This window comes from Schistocerca serialis, chromosome 1 (genome assembly GCF_023864345.2).
Source record: "Schistocerca serialis cubense isolate TAMUIC-IGC-003099 chromosome 1, iqSchSeri2.2, whole genome shotgun sequence".
In the NCBI taxonomy this organism is placed as follows: domain Eukaryota; kingdom Metazoa; phylum Arthropoda; class Insecta; order Orthoptera; family Acrididae; genus Schistocerca; species Schistocerca serialis.
Genome location: NC_064638.1, coordinates 254,574,921 through 254,594,850, shown reverse-complemented (window position 1 = coordinate 254,594,850; position 19,930 = coordinate 254,574,921). Strand labels below are relative to the sequence as shown.

Below are 19,930 nucleotides of genomic sequence, written 5' to 3'. Positions count from 1 at the left end.
TGTCCTGTTGGAACAGCAAGTTCCCTTGCCGGTCTAGGAATGGTAGGACGATGGGTTCGATGACGGTTTGGATGTACCGTGCACTATTCAGTGTCCCCTCGACGATCACCAGTGGTGTACGGCCAGTGTAGGAGATCGCTCCCCACACCATGATGCCGGGTGTTGGCCCTGTGTGCCTCGGTCGTATGCAGTCCTGATTGTGGCGCTCACCTGCACGGCGCCAAACACGCATACGACCATCATTGGCACCAAGGCAGAAGCGACTCTCATCGCTGAAGACGACACGTCTCCATTCGTCCCTCCATTCACGCCTGTCGCGACACCACTGGAGGCGGGCTGCACGATGTTGGGGCGTGAGCGGAAGACGGCCTAACGGTGTGCGGGACCGTAGCCCAGCTTCATGGAGACGGTTGCGAATGGTCCTCGCCGATACCCCAGGAGCAACAGTGTCCCTAATTTGCTGGGAAGTGGCGGTGCGGTCCCCTACGGCACTGAGTAGGATCCTACGGTCTTGGCGTGCATCCGTGCGTCGCTGCGGTCCGGTCCCAGGTCGACGGGCACGTGCACCTTCCGCCGACCACTGGCGACAACATCGATGTACTGTGGAGACCTCACGCCCCACGTGTTGAGCAATTCGGCGGTACGTCCACCCGGCCTCCCGCATGCCCACTATACGCCCTCGCTCAAAGTCCGTCAACTGCACATACGGTTCACGTCCACGCTGTCGCGGCATGCTACCAGTGTTAAAGACTGCGATGGAGCTCCGTATGCCACGGCAAACTGGCTGACACTGACGGCGGCGGTGCACAAATGCTGCGCAGCTAGCGCCATTCGACGGCCAACACCGCGGTTCCTGGTGTGTCCGCTGTGCCGTGCGTGTGATGATTGTTTGTACAGCCCTCTCGCAGTGTCCGGAGCAAGTATGGTGGGTCTGACACACCGGGGTCAATGTGTTCTTTTTTCCATTTCCAGGAGTGTATATCAATGAGGAATGAAACAAATAGCAAATGCAGGGCAGCCAATTCGAAATGACTGCAGGACAGATGCAAAAAAGTCGAAAAAGAATTATCGTCAGGAGGACTGAATCAGCATATAGAAACCTTAGTTGAACTTAAAAGCTAGGATGCTAGCATTAAGAGTGGATTGGGAATTCCGCTGCTAAACGGATATGGAAGAGCAAATAGATAGAAAGCGTACACTGACGATCTCTATGAGGGGGATGGCTTAACTGATGACGTAGTAGAAGAATAATTTGAAGTCGACAGGGATGACATATGGAATCTAGTGATAGAGTCGGAATTTAAAAAGCTCAGGAAGATTTGAGATTATATAACGCAGAAGAGATAGATAACTTCGGAATTTCTGAAATGAATGGATGAAGTGGCAACCGAACAATTGTTCAAGTTGGCGTGTAGAATCTATGAGACTAACGACGCGTCGTCAGACTTTCGGAGAAACATCATCCAAACAATTTCAAAGATAGCAGTTCCTGACAAGAATAATATACTGAAGGATGGAAAAGAAAACTGAGGATCAGTAATATGACGATCCAGCTTGACTTCTAGGAAAGGGAAAGACAACAGAGAGGCAGCTCTGACGTTGCGCTTGTAATGGAAGCAAGTTGAGGAAAACCCGAACGGACATCGTACCACTCGTCGACCTAGAAAAAGCATAAGAAAATGTAACATGATGTAGGATGTTCGAAATTCAGAGAAAAAATGCTGTAAAGTGTAGTGAAAGGCAAGGGGGTAATATGTGATGTGTGCAAGAACCAAGTGGAAACACTAAGACAGGAAGACAAACAATGAAGTGCTCGGCTTCAAAGGAGTATAAGAAAAATTCGGAGTAGGTTGCAACCTGTGGCTGTGCTGGAACGAGCAGCCCATAGTGGCTCGCTTTCACGCATGCCTTTTTTTTATATATTTTGTGACTAAAGCCCTTCTGGCATGTTAATTATTTTATCTGTGACATGTAAGTACTGCCTTTGTCTTTTTTTGTTAGTCAGTACTTGCACTTTTTATATAAAAATGTCTTTTCCTATAAATTTGTAACTATGTTATAGACCATTTTAATTGTTTTAATTCTGATGAAAGCACTCTTAAAAGTGTTGAAACCTGGTCAATAAGACTAAAAATATTTGCGACCGAGGGCTCATTTGTCTCAATTTTAATTTAGAGACGGTCATCTGACCAAGCAGTCACGTTTAAAGCTTTTCCACGAAGGTGTTATCTCCACAGGTTTTTCAGATCCGTGGCTAGCAAGATCACCTCATCTAAAGCATTTGACTTTCGTCTCTGTGATATCTCAAAGAACGCTTTAATCAGGGGAATGTTCAGTCTCCACTTGATCTGAAGGCCAGTATACAGTAGCACGTTGCTCAGATTCCTCCGAAACTGCTGCAAGCAACTGTTGATCAAGTCGTTTTACGAATTCCGGCGCTCACATTGAACAAATTGTGTAAGTGGTGGTCAGTAATAAAATGAAAATTATAGCTTACTGACTTGTTTGACCTTTTCCGCCTATTCCTGTTCCTAAAACATTACATATGAAAACATTTCTATACATCCTTCTTGCATGCAAATGTTCAAATGTGTGTCAAATCTTATGAAACTTAACTGCTGAGGTCATCAGTCCCTAAGCTTACACACTACTTAACCGAAATTATCCTAAAGACAAACACACACACCCATGTCCGAGGGAGGACTCGAACCTCCGCCGGGACTAGCCGCACAGTCCATGACTGCAGCGCCTAAGACCGCTCGGCTAACCCCGCGCGGCTCCTTGCATGCGCAGCGCCAGATTAGCACCTGGTGGCCAAAATTAAAATTAATTTTTTTCCAACGTAACCTTATTCTGAATTAACATATCTACCAAGTTTCGCTACGATACTGTAATTGCAGCTCAAACAGGACCTCTGTGAGTATCTGTACTTTAATTATAACCATTCGGTATTTTAACTGTTTATGTATCGTATGCTCTGAGGCTGTATGTGCGCTCAGCTTTCAGCCGTATGCTTGCAGAGCATTCGGCTAAGGAGAGCGTGGCTAACCACTTCAAAACCACACTCAGGCCGGCAGGTGTGCCAGCCGACGCTCGTCAATCTGCCGCCTGTATTCCATCAGGGTCTGGCTCACATGTCTGTCTTACAAGCCAGCGACTCCCAGCTTGGAGATACCACAACGAAATGCGTACCAGAGGATTTGAATAGGCGAGTTGTAATAGCTATACCACACGTGTAGTGCAGTCAGATCGCATAATTCTCCTTTCAGTGCGCTTCGAAAGCGAAGCGTTTCGTCCGGTGAATGGGCGGCACAGCTGTGCATTTTATTTGGTTCCCCGCCGGCAGCGGTTTGGGTTCAGAACGACGTAATCTGCGGCGCCAGCTGGCGCACACTGCGGCTGCAAATAGCCGTGGCTCGCGCTGGGCTCTGGGTCCCCGGGCAGGGGGCGGCGCTGGCCGCACGGCGCCTCTGGACGCGCTCTCTGGCAGGCGAGGTGAGAGCTGCCATCCTACAATGTGTCGTGAGCATCAAGTAATGGACACTTTCAATGGCTCCTACACTGACATAGTGTAATATCTCAATTCCACTGTCGGAGACGAAGAAACTGATGCCCTTGATATTTGGAAGGGAATGATCGACAGGAAATGAAATGCGCTAGCGTGAGTATTTTCACCAGTGAGAGAGTGTCCTCACTCTGGAAGAGTGAGGCAAGAGGCTTGCATATTCTTCCAGTAGGGTTACAAGGGGCCGCACCTACTCATCATGGCCGATGTCGTCCGAAGTTTGGGCATAGCGCACATTCGCCTCAACATCTCATACATGCCGATTGCTGGCAAGAATAATATGCAGAAGAATGAAAAATAAAGTTCAGGATCTGTTCCATAACGATAAATTTGGCTTTCGGAAAGGTAAGGGCACCAGATGGTCAGGTCTGACGTTCCGATTGATAATGGAAGCATAGATGAAAAAATTCAACGCACGGTCACAGGATTTATAGACATGGAAAAAGTGTCCGACAGTGTAAACTGGTACAAAATGTTCGAAATCTTCATGACAGTAGGGCAAGCTGTAGGGAAAGACGGGTAGTATACAATATGTACAAGAGCCAAGAGCGAGCAATAAGTGTGGACGACCAAGAACGAAGTACTTGGATTAAAATTGGTGTAAGATAGGGATGTAGCCTTTTTCCATTATCGTTCAGCCTATACCTCTGTAAGTAAGCTGGTTAGGTTCTTATATTGGTAACGCCACCGCCACGTAGTGCTCTGTATGAAAATCAAATGGTTCAAAAGGCTCTGAGCACTATGGGACTCAACATCTGTGGTCATCAGTCCCCTAGAACTCAGAACTACTTAAACCTAACTAACCTAAGGACATCACACACATCCATGCGCGAGTCAGGATTCGAACCTGCGACCGTAGCAGTCACGCAGTTCCGGACTGAAGTGCCTAGAACCGCACGGCCACCACGGCCGGCTGTATGAAAATCACTGGCTGTGCTGTGTGCAGGCTGTGGCTGGTGGGCATTGTTGAAATAGTAGCTATTGTAGTGTTGGGCAGTTGGCTGTGAACCGCAGTTGGAGGTGAGCCGCCAGCAGTGGTGGATGTGGGGAGTGAGATGGCGGAGTTTTGAGAGCGGATGATCTGGACGTGTGTTCATCAGAGACAGTAAATTTGTAACACTGAATGTCATGAACTGATATATATATATATATATATATATATATATATATATATATATATATATATATATATATATATATAATGACTTTTGAACACTATTAAGGTAAATACATTGTTTATTCTTTATCAAAATCTTTCATTTGCTAACTATGCCTATCAGTAGTTAGTCCCTCCAGTAGTTAGAATCTTTTATTTAGCTGGCAGTATTGGCGCTCGCTGTATTGCAGTCACCTTAGTGAATGTCTGAGTACGTTCAGTTTTGCTCAGCTGTTTGAAAATCAAATAATGTAAGAGGTTTATCAGCACAGTAATTCATTAAGTTTTCTAAGGGGACGTTTCACCTCGAAGAAACAACGACGGGAATATACGAAAAGTTCAAGAATGAGATTAAAGTTCAAGGTTAAAGAATATCAATGTTAAGATTCGCTGATTACATTGCTATCTTCATTGAAAGTTTAGAACAATTAGATGATATGTTGAATGGAACGAACGGTCTAATGAGTAAGGAATATGAACTGAGAGTAAATCGAGGAAAGACGAAAGAAATGAGAAGCAGCAGAAGTGAGAACAGCGAGAAACTTAACACCAGAATTGGTGATCACGAAGTAGATGAAGTTAAGGAATTCTGCTGCCCAAACAGCAAAATAACCTATGATGGACAGTATAAGGAGGACGTAAAAAACAGACTATCAGTGATAATAAGGGCATTCCTGACCAAGAAAAGTCTACTAGTATCAAACATAGGTATCAATTTGAGAAAGAAATTTCTGAGAATGCACGTTTGGAGCGCAGCATTGTGTGGTAGTGAGGCATGAACTATGGAAAAACTGGAACGGAAGGGAATAGAAACATCTGCGATGTGGTGCTACAGAAGAAATTATGTAGACTTATGAGGTAATGAGGAGGTTCTCCCTAGAATCGCCGAGGAAAGGAATATATGAAGAACACCGGCAAGAAGAAGGGAAAGGATGATAGGGTATGTGTTAAGACAAAAGGGAATAACTCCCATGGTACTAGAAAAAACAGGAGTGGGTAAGAACTGTAGATAAAGACAAATATCTTGGAATATATCCAAAAAATAAATAAGGATGCAATTGGTACCTTGTTATGAAAAGTTGGCACAGGAGACGAATTCGTGGCGGGTAAAATCAAACTAGCCAGAATATTGAAGACTCAATTTAGGAATGAGAGTGACGGAAGAGACAGCCTCCAGACGGTCAAGCATTTTGAAAAAATACCGACCGCGGATCGGGTGAGGCATGAGGCTAGACGACTCATTTTGGGTACTGGGCTGTGTCATTTTAACTACAAAAACGCCGGCCTCTGTGACCGGCGACGTTTTGGCGGAACTGCTGCGGTCCTTTTCAGAGCAGAGCAGTGGAGCAATGAATCCCCTGAAGTGCACCGCAGCAAGCTGGTCGAACGTCGGCAGTTTAGCTGTTTTAGTAGTTGCAAAAAAGTGTCTCAATACCCAAAATCACTTGATCCAAAATGAGGCCTGCCTTAGAGGCCTACGAACTTTCGTCTCATGAGGTTTTAAAGGTGAAGTGACGCCAGAGCCATAACATGAATTACGGAATTACGGAACCATATGATGATCTGCTACTTTAGTGAGGCCTGTGCGTCGCATCTAAACGGAAAGTTATATTAGTTGCTGTCAAATTTCACGAGTGATCTACGAAACTTTTTTGTGCCTGGCGGCTCGTCCAGAGCTCCGTCGGATATCTTCAGAGGTACTTCCGAATCCACTGAGTCTTGCCGACTGACAGGTCAGACGTCGGAGAGCGATGTAGAGACACTGAAAACAGGGGTGACCAGCAGAGATAATTGTTGTCAAATAAAAAAAACAGTTGTCGACTCTTGTCTGCCCATATATCGATTTCGTAGAGCTCTGATTGCGTCAAAGAAAATACTGAGTGTAAAAAGTGACAACAATATCTCCACGATAAAATGTCATTTTTTTCCTGAATGCAGTTTATTGACTTCCATTAATCTCGTGTAGTCGTTCTCTTTCATCAAACATCCACTCCTGGTAGCTACTGGCTCTGTTATCTGATATGAGCCACGAACGAAAACGCAAGGCGTAACACTCGCGAAACAAACAATGGAAAATGAGGAATCAGAATTTCACGTCCACATGCGGGATATCGGTGGCTAACTCTTTAAAACTGTATGTTTTGGCAGAATAACTTTATCAATCACTGCCCATCACTAACACCAGAATTCAAGAATCAGTAGCACCGTAAAACTGCCACTCTACCACAGGGGACTGTCGACCAAACTTCTGCATATCTAGGGCTCCCGATCTCAATTCGTGAGCACAGAAACTCCTGAAGGTGTTCAAACCATGTAGTCGTTTCAGTGCGTCAACCCCAGGAGCTGATGTGTCAGGAAAGTGCACTAAACTGGACACACCCGCCCCTGGAGCTGACACCGTGGCTCTGCATTTTCCTGGACTATAATGGGAGCAATTGTAAATAGTAATTTACGCTTCAGCCTCCCTGTAGCGAAGCAAACAAGTCACTGGATTCACCTGTTAGGCCTTCCTATCAGTTCGCCGTTACATGTTTTGACAATGGCAAATATTTTATATTGCACGAAGTTTTCGTTATTTCTCCAAAATATCGGCAGGCGAGCCATTCAATCAATGTACGTGTGTTCTCGAATAGTAAGATTTGAGTTTCATGTTTATGATCAAACCGTTTCATTTAGATGGTCCGTTAAAAATTTATTTCGTTAGCAATATGTCGGTAAATGGAAATGTCGAGTGGCTAGGGCCTCCCGTCGGGTAGACCGTTCGCCTGGTGCAGGTCTTTCGATTTGACGCCACTTCGGCGACCTGCGCGTCGGTTATAGTTGAGTGCACAGGACTCCTTTCATTTGCCTAAATCGCCCCCGTTATTTTTCAAGTTTGAAGCCTGCCGGTGTTAGTATACTTTGTTATTCTCTTGGATTTCTATTGCGGACTGCAGGGTCACAATGAGGAAGGTTGGTCAAATGGAGTCCGTTTAAGATGACTAAATGTACTGATGCAGTACAGAAAAAGCAGATGGGTTGGTTTGATGTTCCAAAAACAGTACTCATGAGGTTATAAGGTATACTTGAGGAAAAGGCAAAAATAAAAAGATACAGACCTAGAACTTTGGGTGAAGTTCTTGAAGAAGGGTTAGTTTAGTACTGATTTGCTATGGAAGCTTCTTTCTTTGGGTTTACACGAAATGATTTGTGGAGAATGACTGTGCAATCGTCAGAAAGAAATAATATTGAACACACTTTCAAAAATGAAATTGCTGGGAAAAGTTGGTTAGTCTCTTTCCTAAACGCGACGAGACAAAGTTTTCAGAAAGAAAGCTTACAGGAGTAAGTTACAGCGGGGCTCATGGGTTAATCAAAGAAACTTCAGTGAGGTTCTGTAACCTTCTGAACGATCCTGTATTATACTACTCTGAAAGCAGATTATGTTTTCACTGATTTCCCTAACTTTGCTTAGTGTTATTCTGATTACTTTTAGAAGGGATCCGATTTTGCCAAATATTTTTCAAACTCGCTAAGTGTAAGGTTTTTGAAACTATTTTCTCCATAACGACTTTTAATCATTAGGTTGGAACATAAGTTTGCAGAATTTTTGTTTTTCACCTTGGTATTCCGGTTGGTATGGGTTTATTTATCGATTTTCGTTTTTCATTTGTAGTTCACTGTTGCTGTTTGAGTTTATAGACTGCCATTTTGTCATTTCGAGATACTGAATGGAGCTGTGAACGCTAGAATATAGAGTGCCAAATGGAGAAATCGTAACATTTCTTCTGTTTGAGTTTAGTAGAGGAGTGACAGCTGCAGAGGTAGCCAGAGACATTTGCACCGTGTGTGGGAATAATGTCACTGGACATATCACGGCGAGAAAACGGTTTTCGCGTTTCGAGAAGGATCGTTTTGAAATTAGTAACTCTCTACGTTCAGGAAGACCTTCTGGGTTTGATGATAATCGTTTACATGTATTAATCCACAAAGATCCACGTCAGTGTACTCGAGAACTAGCCAATGTGAAGAACTGTGATCATTTCACCATCGTGCTACATTTGCGTGCAGTGAGGAAGGTAGAGAAATCAGGTGTATGGGTACCGCATACTGTAAGCCAAAATAACAAAAATCAGAGGTGCCCGTACGTGCATCTCTGCTTGCTCGTCATGTCATCATATCGCTCGTGAACAACACCGACCATTCCTATCCCGTATCTTTCTTTAGCTGTGACGGGGAAATTGTCTTTTTATGCTAACATAAAGAAAAGAAAGAAAGGTTGAGCCCAAACAAACCAGCAACTCCTCGTACAGAGCTGCGCGCATGCAGAAAACACAATGTTGTGCATCTGGTGGAATAGAGACGGTGGGCGTACTACGAATTGCTTTCCTGACGTGTAACCATCCCTGCTAATATTTATTGTCATTAGCTGAGACGTCTTGCGGAGCACTCCATGAACAATGACCAGGAAGACGGCGTGAGGAACTGCTCCTCCAAGATAACGCGCGCACACATCTACTACACTGTCGAAACACATTATGCAGGAGTTGGGTTGGGAAGTCATTCCGTACTGACCTTCTTCACGTGATCTTGCCCCCTCTCGTTTTCACCTTTCCCACTCTCTTTCGAACAACCTTCAAGGAACTTCCTTTCCGGACGAAAATGCAGTCCGAACATGGCTCGACGAGTTATTCGACTGAAAACCACGTGATTTCTGCTGTCGCGGAATCAAAATGTTAACCTAAGGTTGTCAGACTGTTGTGAACAGTGAAGGACAGAATATTATTGATGACTAAAGTCTCTGTTACATGTATCTGTTGTGTTTATTAAACATATGGAACAGCGCAACGAACGCTACAGTATATACCAAGCCAATATATTTCCAAAGGGCAAAATGTAAATGGTGCAAACGCTACAAAGTTAATATTATATGCATTTATGGCCGTGGGAAATGCTACTGACGGAACGTCGGAGGTTTATACTCAGCTGGATTGGTGCTGGAAAAAAACTACCCTCAATGAAAGTCTCTTCCTTTTAAGGTAGCCTAGTAGGCATCAACAACAGCCCTGAGCCCGTTAGGTCACGATGAATTCCAGTAAATGATTGACTATGTGCAATGGTTAACAGTTTAGTGCTGAAATCCACAACCGACTACTTCTCAGACGTCCCCCTGTATTTCTCTAGATTTCCTTCTGCATTCTTGTTCAACTTAATGGAAGTTGTACCCATTAATATTAGCGCCAGAGTGAGAAACGGGTGCTTGGTAGAAACGGTTTTCAGACACATCCCATTACGATCTACGTTTTCTGTGATTTACTTAAGGGGGGTAGGACGTCAAGCGGGCCGACTTGAAGCAGGAGAGGCACCACAGGACATTTTAATTTCCACTGTCTATACTTTTACAAATAAATTCATAAAACTTCGTCAGCATGACCAGAAAAGATTCAGGATTCACATTCGTAGCAGCGGAAGTTCAAAAACATAACAAAATATTTTTTTTATATGTGAAATTTCATCATTTTCTCACTTACTATTGGCTGCATTTGTTGCTATAGATACACTTTTCTTCTTAAGTAAGAGAGACTGTCCAATGAATTTTGCACAGCATACATACCATACTTACAGGTGTCTGAAACTCTAGAATCTATTTAATTTACGAAAAATGAATGAGCTGTTACGTTTTAAACTTTATGTTTAGAAAAAAAATCCAATTATGTAGTTAATTGTCTCAATTTTTACCACAGTTTTTAATAGATTTGGAAAATTCTAGAGTTTCATACACCTGTAAGTATGGTTTGTATGCTGTGCAAAATTCATCAGAGAATCTCTCTTACTCGTGAAGAAAAATGTACCTATAGCAACAAATGCAGCCAACAGTAAGTGAAAAAATGATGAAACTTCATACCTAAAAAAAAATTACACTCCTGGAAATGGAAAAAAGAATACATTGACACCGGTGTGTCAGACCCACCATACTTGCTCCGGACACTGCGAGAGGGCTGTACAAGCAATGATCACACGCACGGCACAGCGGACACACCAGGAACCGCGGTGTTGGCCGTCGAATGGCGCTAGCTGCCCAGCATTTGTGCACCGCCGCCGTCAGTGTCAGCCAGTTTGCCGTGGCATACGGAGCTCCATCGCAGTCTTTAACACTGGTAGCATGCCGCGACAGCGTGGACGTGAACCATATGTGCAGTTGACGGACTTTGAGCAGGGCGTATAGTGGGCATGTGGGAGGCCGAGTGGACGTACCGCCGAATTGCTCAACACGTGGGGCGTGAGGTCTCCACAGTACATCGATGTTGTCGCCAGTGGTCGGCGGAAGGTGCACGTGCCCGTCGACCTGGGACCGGACCGCAGCGACGCACGGATGCATGCCAAGACCGTAGGATCCTACGCAGTGCCGTAGGGGACCGCACCGCCACTTCCCAGCAAATTAGGGACACTGTTGCTCCTGGGGTATCGGCGAGGACCATTCGCAACCGTCTCCATGAAGCTGGGCTACGGTCCCGCACACCGTTACGCCGTCTTCCACTCACGCCCCAACATCGTGCAGCCCGCCTCCAGTGGTGTCGCGACAGGCGTGAATGGAGGGACGAATGGAGACGTGTCGTCTTCAGCGATGAGAGTCGCTTCTGCCTTGGTGCCAATGATGGTCGTATGCGTGTTTGGCGCCATGCAGGTGAGCGCCACAATCAGGACTGCATACGACCGAGGCACACAGGGCCAACACCCGGCATCTTGGTGTGGGGAGCGATCTCCTACACTGGCCGTACACCACTGGTGATCGTCGAGGGGACACTGAATAGTGCACGGTACATCCAAACCGTCATCGAACCTATCGTTCTACCATTCCTAGACCGGCAAGGGAACTTGCTGTTCCAACAGGACAATGCACGTCCGCATGTATCCCGTGCCACCCAACGTGCTCTAGAAGGTGTAAGTCAACTACCCTGGCCAGCAAGATCTCCGGATCTGTCCCCCATTGAGCATGTTTGGGACTGGATGAAGCGTCGTCTCACGCGGTCTGCACGTCCAGCACGAACGCTGGTCCAACTGAGGCGCCAGGTGGAAATGGCATGGCAAGCCGTTCCACAGGACTACATCCAGCATCTCTACGATCGTCTCCATGGGAGAATAGCAGCCTGCATTGCTGCGAAAGGTGGATATACACTGTACTAGTGCCGACATTGTGCATGCTCTATTGCCTGTGTCTAAGTGCCTGTGGTTCTGTCAGTGTGATCATGTGATGTATCTGACCCCAGGAATGTGTCAATAAAGTTTCCCCTTCCTGGGACAATGAATTCACGGTGTTCTTATTTCAATTTCCAGGAGTGTATTTTGTTACGCTTTTGCACTTCCACAGCTAGGCTTGTGAATCCTGAATCCTTCATGGTCATGGTGACAAATTTTTATGAATTTATTTGTAAAAGTATAGACAGTAGAAATTAAATGTCCTGTGGTGCCTATCCTGCTCCAAATCGGCCCGTTTGACGTCCTACCCCCCTTAAGCGTATTAGGTGAATTGGGTTAGAGTTCTTTCATAAACACTATGGCTGATATTACTCCCCGCTCTGACCAATCAAAACTAGCGTTCTGTCTGAAATGATCTTGGACTCCCTTAGCTTCTAACTTCCTTCAGCCGTGTGTAACAACGTTGCCCAAGTTGGGTTTTCTGAAGTTTCGCGAAATGGTATCATTTGTCGTTCTGTAGAGAGTGGTAGCGCTTCGACAATAAGAACTTTGTTGGCAGACACACGTTAAACCAACGTTTTCATCTTCTACAACCTAGTTCTCGATTTCATTCATGAGAAATCAAGGTGTTTCTGACGTGTGTCGATGAATTCTCCATGGGGGAGGGGGGACGCTATTTCAGAAAACGTATGGTCTTAATAGAAGCTTCAAATTAAGGGAGAGGAAAGCGATGGCTGAAGGAGCGGTCTGGCTGGGTGCTATCTCTGGTCTGTCCTCCAGCTGCGCCGCGTCGCTTCCTGGATGTCAGCGCGGGCAGCGACAGGGACAGGCGGACAGCTGAGGCGGCGTATCGACCGACAGCCGCACTCACGTCCAGGCCGGAGGCTCCGGGGCAGCCCCGCGTCTTGCCGCCCGCCACTTGTCAGCAGCAGTGTGTCCACTCCTGCAGGGCTGCCAACCCGCCGCCCCCTGCCAGTCACGGCGCCTCGGCCGCGTCCCCGCCACTTGTCAGCGGCAGCGCCGACGCTCCGCGCCCCTCCACCTCCTACCCTCCCCGCTCCTCCCCAACCAGCCCCTTCCACGGCTGCCAACCTGTCAGTCGTGGCGGTGCTCGTCTTGGCCGCGCCGGGCTGTCAGCTGCAGGAGCTCGGTCTCCCAGCTGTCCGGCGGCTTTCGCATGCCCCCACCCTTCCTTCTCTTCCCTCACCCTCCCGGCCTTCACCACGACCCTTCCTGACACTCCTAACCCCGCCGTCACGTGCAAAGTTGGAAGCTTCGCAGCACCTCTCCACTTGCTATTCCTGCTCCTGTGCAATGCCTCACAAAATTTCAGTATCTGGTCTCAAGTCTCCTAGTCTCGGCTATAACATTATGTGGGACTGTTGAGGATCATCATTGCACTTCGTTGTATCCCCAATCAGCCTCTGACTTAGTGGACTCTCACTATCCTTTGTAAAAATTTCCGTAGTTCTTCTTGCGGGTTTGTTGAGGCTTGACATAGAACCTCTTTCTTAGTCAATTTTATCATTATACCTTTTTCTTATGTATGTCAACCATCTTAGCACGAGGTTTGGAACTTAAATAGTGGCAACTATTTATTCAGAACCGAGACAAAAGAGTTACACGTTTGCACTTGTTGGTCCTTCAAAGTAGTCAGCAGCATTGTGTAGAACCCGTTGCCAGCGATGTGGAAGGCATAGTATACCATTAGTAGGGCCTGTTCTGTTGACGGTGCGAATGGAGCGGTTTACTGCCTGTCGAATCTTTGGAACAGTTCTGAAGCGAATGCCACGAAGTGGTTCCTTCATCTTCGGAATCAAATCAAAGTCACAAGGACTTACGTCTGGGGATATGGTGGGTGGTACAGTACTTCCCAGTCCCATCGAGCGAACAGAGCAGCCACAGCTTGCGCTGTATGTGCCTGTGCATTGTCATGCAAAATGACGGCTGGGTTGCGCAGAAAGTGTCGCCGCTTCTTTCGCAAAGCTGGTCGCAGGTGATGCCCCAAAAACGAACAGCAATACGACTTAAGTCCTTGTGACTTTGATTTGATTCCGTAGATGAAGGAACCATTTCGTGGCATTCGCTTCAGAACTGTTCCAGAGATTCGACAGGCAGTAGACCGCTTCATTCTCACTATCAACAGAACAGGCTCTGCTAACGGTATAATACACCTACACCATTGCTAGCAACCGGTTCTACACAAAGCTGGTGACTACTTTGAAGGAAAGTAACAGGTGCAAACATGTAACACTTACGTATCTGTTGTGAATAAATAGTTGTCACTATTTAAGTTCCAACCCTCGTATTTGGTGGACACTCACTGTCCATTCTAGCTGAATCGATAAGTTCTTTGTTTCTTCTTCAATTGGCGAGTGTTTACCATAGATAACTGATCTTTATATGTATCGATTGATATAAGAGGAGATCATGTTCCGTCAACAGGTGTGCATATAAACAAGCGTGTTAGTGGATATATTTCAATACAAAAGAAGAAACTAGATAATGTAAAAAAAAATTCTGAAATAAATACCTGACGAGCAGAAAACATTTTGTAACAGTATACGCCTGTGGCCAGAGAAGGCTGGACACAATAAAGGTGAAGCATGCCCATCATCGTCTGCTTTGCTGTCTTTTAGATACTTTATAAATAAACCTGTGTTCCGACAACATTCTTTAATTGCTATAATAAAAATGAAGATACAAATTTGCATGATACAATCCTTCCGCTGCAAACAGAACGTTAGTTATCTCATAATATCATCACGTTCGAAAAGATGTCATCTCCAGTATGTTCAAACTCAATTTCTGTCCAGTCTATAGCTAAAGCATACTGTACTGCTGTTTATTGTTTCATTCTGGGGCCAATTGCTGTGAGGCATATCCACTACCATTGTGTATTAAAACAGTTATTTGTGTCTTCAGAAAAACAATTATCACTGTATTGGCTTTGAGCCACTTTGTTTGTTTATTTCGGTCTCGATGGTTTCACTACCTGCATTCGAGGATGGACCACTCTTACAATGAACTTACCCATATCGAAAAAATAGTTTAACAACACTGTAATAGAAAATACTGGTGTAGCAACTACAACATTCATACTACCACTGAGCCCAGCCGTGATAAAATTGAACTGAACTGAAATACTGAAAGTCCAGGATGGATTAACAACAATATTTTTGAACTAAAATACTGTACTGTTGTTTGGTAGCGAACGAAAAGAGGAATTAAGTCTAAGAAATGGCAATAATCTGAAATAAATATCAAAATAAGGCAAAAAAAAAACAATAACAGAGGGACATTTTTGCTGATCCCCGGAATTTTAGAGAAAAGTATGTATAGCCAGCTGTACAAGAGAAATGCAATGTTACAATGTGTTCTCTGCCTAGCTGCATACCCAGAGCCGTAGTCCCGGCGAAAATACAAATAAGATACGCAAGTAAGTAAATAAATTTCATGTAATTTCTATGAAAATACAACAGTTATTAGCATGTATTAAACAATTAAAGAGTAAATAAGAACCTTCTTACTTAAAATGGACGGAAATAAATTACATTTAATTTCTTTAAAAACATAAGAATTCACCAGATGTTTAAAATCTAAATCCTTTAATTTCTTACAATAATGCACTAACGTTGACGTCACATCCTTCACTTTAAGGCTGCACACCGATGTGTAGCGGCGAACTACGCGGTCGAGGGACAGAAGATCAGCAGATGAGTGGCTCTCTCGCCGTCTGTTAGGGAAAGGGTGTTAGGCCATCCTTATTTATTTCTCAGATGACGATGACGTGACGACAGCCATGTTCACTGTAAGACTACTTTACGACCAAATGATAAAAACTCCAGTTGCTACAAAACATAAAGTGCACATGAGATGTGCAAGCAGGCAGGTAATCCCCTAACAAGCATGAAACAGAAGGTAGAACGCAACCATTGGAAAATTTTACGTCAGTGAAATGTAGCTTGTAAGAAAAATAAAATAAAGGAATCCAGCAGCCGATGTGCCGTCCCTTTTAATCTTTGTACTAATCCTGACAGAATTGTCAGCATAGCTAGTGGGTCACGAACTAATATGTTTCATTAGATATTTAAAATTACTAGCTCTAGCTTCCCGATCGCATGATTTTATTATATCCCCTTTAACTTCTCTGCTCTTTCTATGTGTCTTCTTGTGATCTGAAGACATTGTGGAGGAGGGAGAAGAAACAATTTCAATTAATAGATTAATCACTATTCTGCACAAGTTAAAAATATCAATGAAAGAAAACAGCACATCAGCACAACACTGATATAAATAACTGCAAAATGTAATGTAGAACTAAAAGACACAATCGGCCAGCATAAATGGTTCAAATGGCTCTGAGCACTATGGGACTTAACATCTGAGGTCATCAGTACCCTATAACTTAGAATTACTTAACCCTAACTAACCTAAGGACATCACACACATCCATGCCCGAGGCAGGATTCAAACCTGCGATCGTAGGAGTCGCGCGATTTCGGGCTTAAGCGCGTAGAACCGCTCGGCCACCGCGGCTGGCACCAGCATAAATGATGGAAACATTAATACATCTGGCAAATGAAAAAGTAATGTGATTGAAAATGTTGTCTGACAGAAGCATGGCACGGAAAAGCTGAAAATGAAGCCTACTCGTAAGTCAATGGGTTCACGATGACTAATCGTTCTCTTATAGAGCCTGTCTTTTCAGACGTAGGTGACTATCATAGCCATATTACTTTTGCTTCTTCGAAAAAGTTCCTCGCTTATGTCTGAAGTCCATTTGTAGGGAAGCAGCCTACTCACGCTGTAGTAAATTCACATCAGTTTCCATTGTGTGCCAGCCAGTCTGCTGTAACTAGCTCTGACGTCATAAATGTTGCGCAATACCTTTAAAATCAAGCAAATGACCTAAAACTTTTCTAGCATGTCAGGAATAATACTAAATTAATGTGTGTTAAATATCAGTTCGATAACTTCAGCCATTTTCGAAATTTGGACGTTTTTCTGAAAAAATTATTGGCGCAACAGAAAAGAGCTAGAGACTTCAAAATTTATATTTAGATTCATCTTTCATAATGATTTAATAAAAACAGTACTTTGGATTTCACAAATTAAGATTTTAGTGGAAATTCATGATTTTCTGGTTTTCATCTCAAAACTGAAGGAAGCAAGATAGATTAAGTAGGCTAATAAATAAGGCTAGGATGTTTAGATTTAAATAGGTTGGAGGTCCGCTATGACTATGAAGATGTGAAAAGTTTCTTTTGAATACCTATAAAATTATAGCGATAGTGGATCTCAAAAGGGCCAGTTCAGAGCTCATCTACTGCGTGCAGTGTAATTTAATTAATTCTCTCGCCCAAAATATTTAACTTAGCCACGTCAAAATTTTATTATCAATACTTACCTGCGTGCTGAATGCACGTTTAAATTAAGAGCTTCATCGGCCATCAGCAAAAGAAGCTATAAATTATTATGTAACTTGAAGTGGTGCGTTACTAGCCCAGCGGCTAGTCGGGAGAGCGGATTTGATCAGGCGTTCCCTTAGCCGTCCGCACCGCGGCTTTATATATAAGAACGCTGCGCGACGAAGGAAGGCCCCAGTTCTCTCCAGACGCTGAATAACACGCCATCTGTGTCGGGAGTCGCATCGCATCGGTATCACTGCGACAAACAGCCTCGGGTGCCGTATTAAGTTACTAGAGATACGCGGAACCATGAAATCATTTCAAGTGAAGTGTTAATTTTGGGATGATTTTCATTAACTAGCTTCAGTTTGTGTGTTGTCGTATTTTCACGTGCCGTCGTGGGACAGACATTCTACCAATTATTTAGCGTGGCGTTTGATGAAATATTTTCATCAAATTTTGGCGAGCATTCTTTGTAACATTTAATTCGGACATTTATAGTTGCATCAGTGCATTAGACTCTGAACTGCTCTGTTAGTTAGGTTGTAGGGATGCTTGTGTTTTTTTATCAGTGAATTTCAGAATATACTCAACTATTTTGGAAAATCGTTTTTGATTAGAAATCCCGGACAATCCCCTAATTCCTCAGAGCTATAAGCTGCAGCTATAATGGTATTCTCAGATGAAGTGGGCACTAGGAACTGTATTTACAGGCTTCACGTTTGTTAAATCACTTTCTGGGTGCTAAAAAAGTAAATAGAGAGCCAGTGTTGAGAACGGCAAAAGACAGCATTAACAACATTCTAAAAGCCTGAAACGGATTCAACATGCAAGCATTTATACAGCAATTAGATTTTTTTTACAAATTATTCGCCGCCCCACATATGGTGCATCGGCCGGGAAATCAACTAAGTGAAAGTGATTTTTTTTACTATTCGGATTCGCGAGTGAAATGCGGCACGCAACTGAGTGTAGAACAGTGAATGTGTTACGTGTGCATGTGGACTACACAATTAGATTAAAAACACATCTGGATTGACGGAGTTGGCACTGAGGCTAGCGGTGCTGCCGGCATCGCGAGAAGCCAGTCTCGCCGCACCGCAGTCGTCCGCTGGAGCAGCCGGCGCAGCGCCTGCAATTGCGGGTCACGCAAACACACAACAGCCGTCGGAGAGCCGTCTGCAGTTCAACGTGCCACGTCGCATCAGGAATCCTGGTACGCCGCGCCAGCAACGCCATACGTCGTGCAGAAGGAACTAAGTTAAGTGAAAAGCTGTTAAAAATTTTACTAACCTGCACTAGAAGACTGTCGGCGATGGAACCGCCAAAAGAAACTGAGGTTAAACTTATATCAGAACCTATGTCTGTTGAGGGAACTGTAAATCCAGACAACGGTTCAAGTGTAAACATGCATGAAAATAGTAATGTTAAAGTGAAATATGAAGTATTGTCTCCTGACAGTAGTGTGGGAAGGGGCAATGATTCAATAATAGAGACCCCTGTAGTAAAGCAGAAATTAGAAATTGTAAATTTATTGGATGATAGTTTCTCTGATGAATTAAAAATGAAACAGTCTTCAGAGATGGTAGAATATAAGAAGGAGCAGTTAGATATGACTAATCAATCAGAAGTTTCATTTAGTTTTGATGATTCTGGTGTTGGAGCTAGTTTTTCGTCACCTGAGTGTGATAAAAAGCCAGCTAGTGAGCAACCCAAAGATGCTGGGGCTGTTGATTTAAATGTTATATTACAAGCAATAGCTGCCAGTAATGCAAAAATGTCAGCCAGTAATGCACAAATGACAGCTGAATTAAAGTCTGAAATGGTGGCCAGTCAAACAAATTTTAATAAACGGTTTGAGGCAATGGACAATAAATTAGAATCTAATAATGCTGAATTAAAATCTAATATAATTGAGGTAAATAACAGGATAGTGGCCAGTCAAACTAATTTTAATAAACGATTGGAGGTAATGGACGATACCTTCAAGGCTGGTTGCAATAAGTTGAAAGAGGATCTGGACAGTTTGAATTATAAAATTGATTACAATCATGAGGATATTAAGAAAAAGGTTGCTCAACAGTTTTCTGAAATGTATAAAACAGTAAAATCTGAAGTTGCTGAGGTTCGCAAAGACTTCCAAATGGAAGATGCGAAGCTGGAGCACAAGTTAACAGAAAAGATCGAGGCGGAATCTGAACTGTGCTCAGACAGATTTAAAGATGTTAATATAAAAGTAAATATATGTCAAGCAGATGTAGATGCAATCAAAACTGATACTACTCATATTGTACAAAGAGTAGAAAATGTTGAAATGAAAGTAGAAAATATCAGTACTAACATTGCTAACATTGACAGTAAAGTAGCTTCAGTAACTTCTGGTAATGGTAGTATACAACAAGTTGTAGCTGCAAACGCCGATTTTATCGGGTGTCGGCAGTTCTTGCGGTTCGATCCAGATAAAAATATCCATCCGATAGATTTCTGGAACGATTTTGAAGATGTGATTCCACCAACTTGGTCTGAGCGAGAAAAAATCTCATTTGTTAGAAGCCATTTAGCAGGTGACGCCATGCGTTGGTCAGCTGATGTTATGTTGAAGTGTAAAACATTAGCGGAGTT

General features: G+C 43.8%; 1 protein-coding gene across 1 annotated transcript; it reads left to right on the top strand.

Annotated features, from left to right (window-relative positions):
- Nucleotides 1–3,302: 3,302 nt before the first annotated feature.
- Nucleotides 3,303–13,252, top strand: LOC126464032 (translation initiation factor IF-2-like). Its single transcript, XM_050096207.1, has 2 exons — nt 3,303–3,495; nt 12,678–13,252. The coding sequence occupies exons 1-2, from the start codon at nt 3,303–3,305 to the stop codon at nt 13,250–13,252; spliced, it is 768 nt and encodes a 255-aa protein (XP_049952164.1).
- Nucleotides 13,253–19,930: the final 6,678 nt, after the last annotated feature.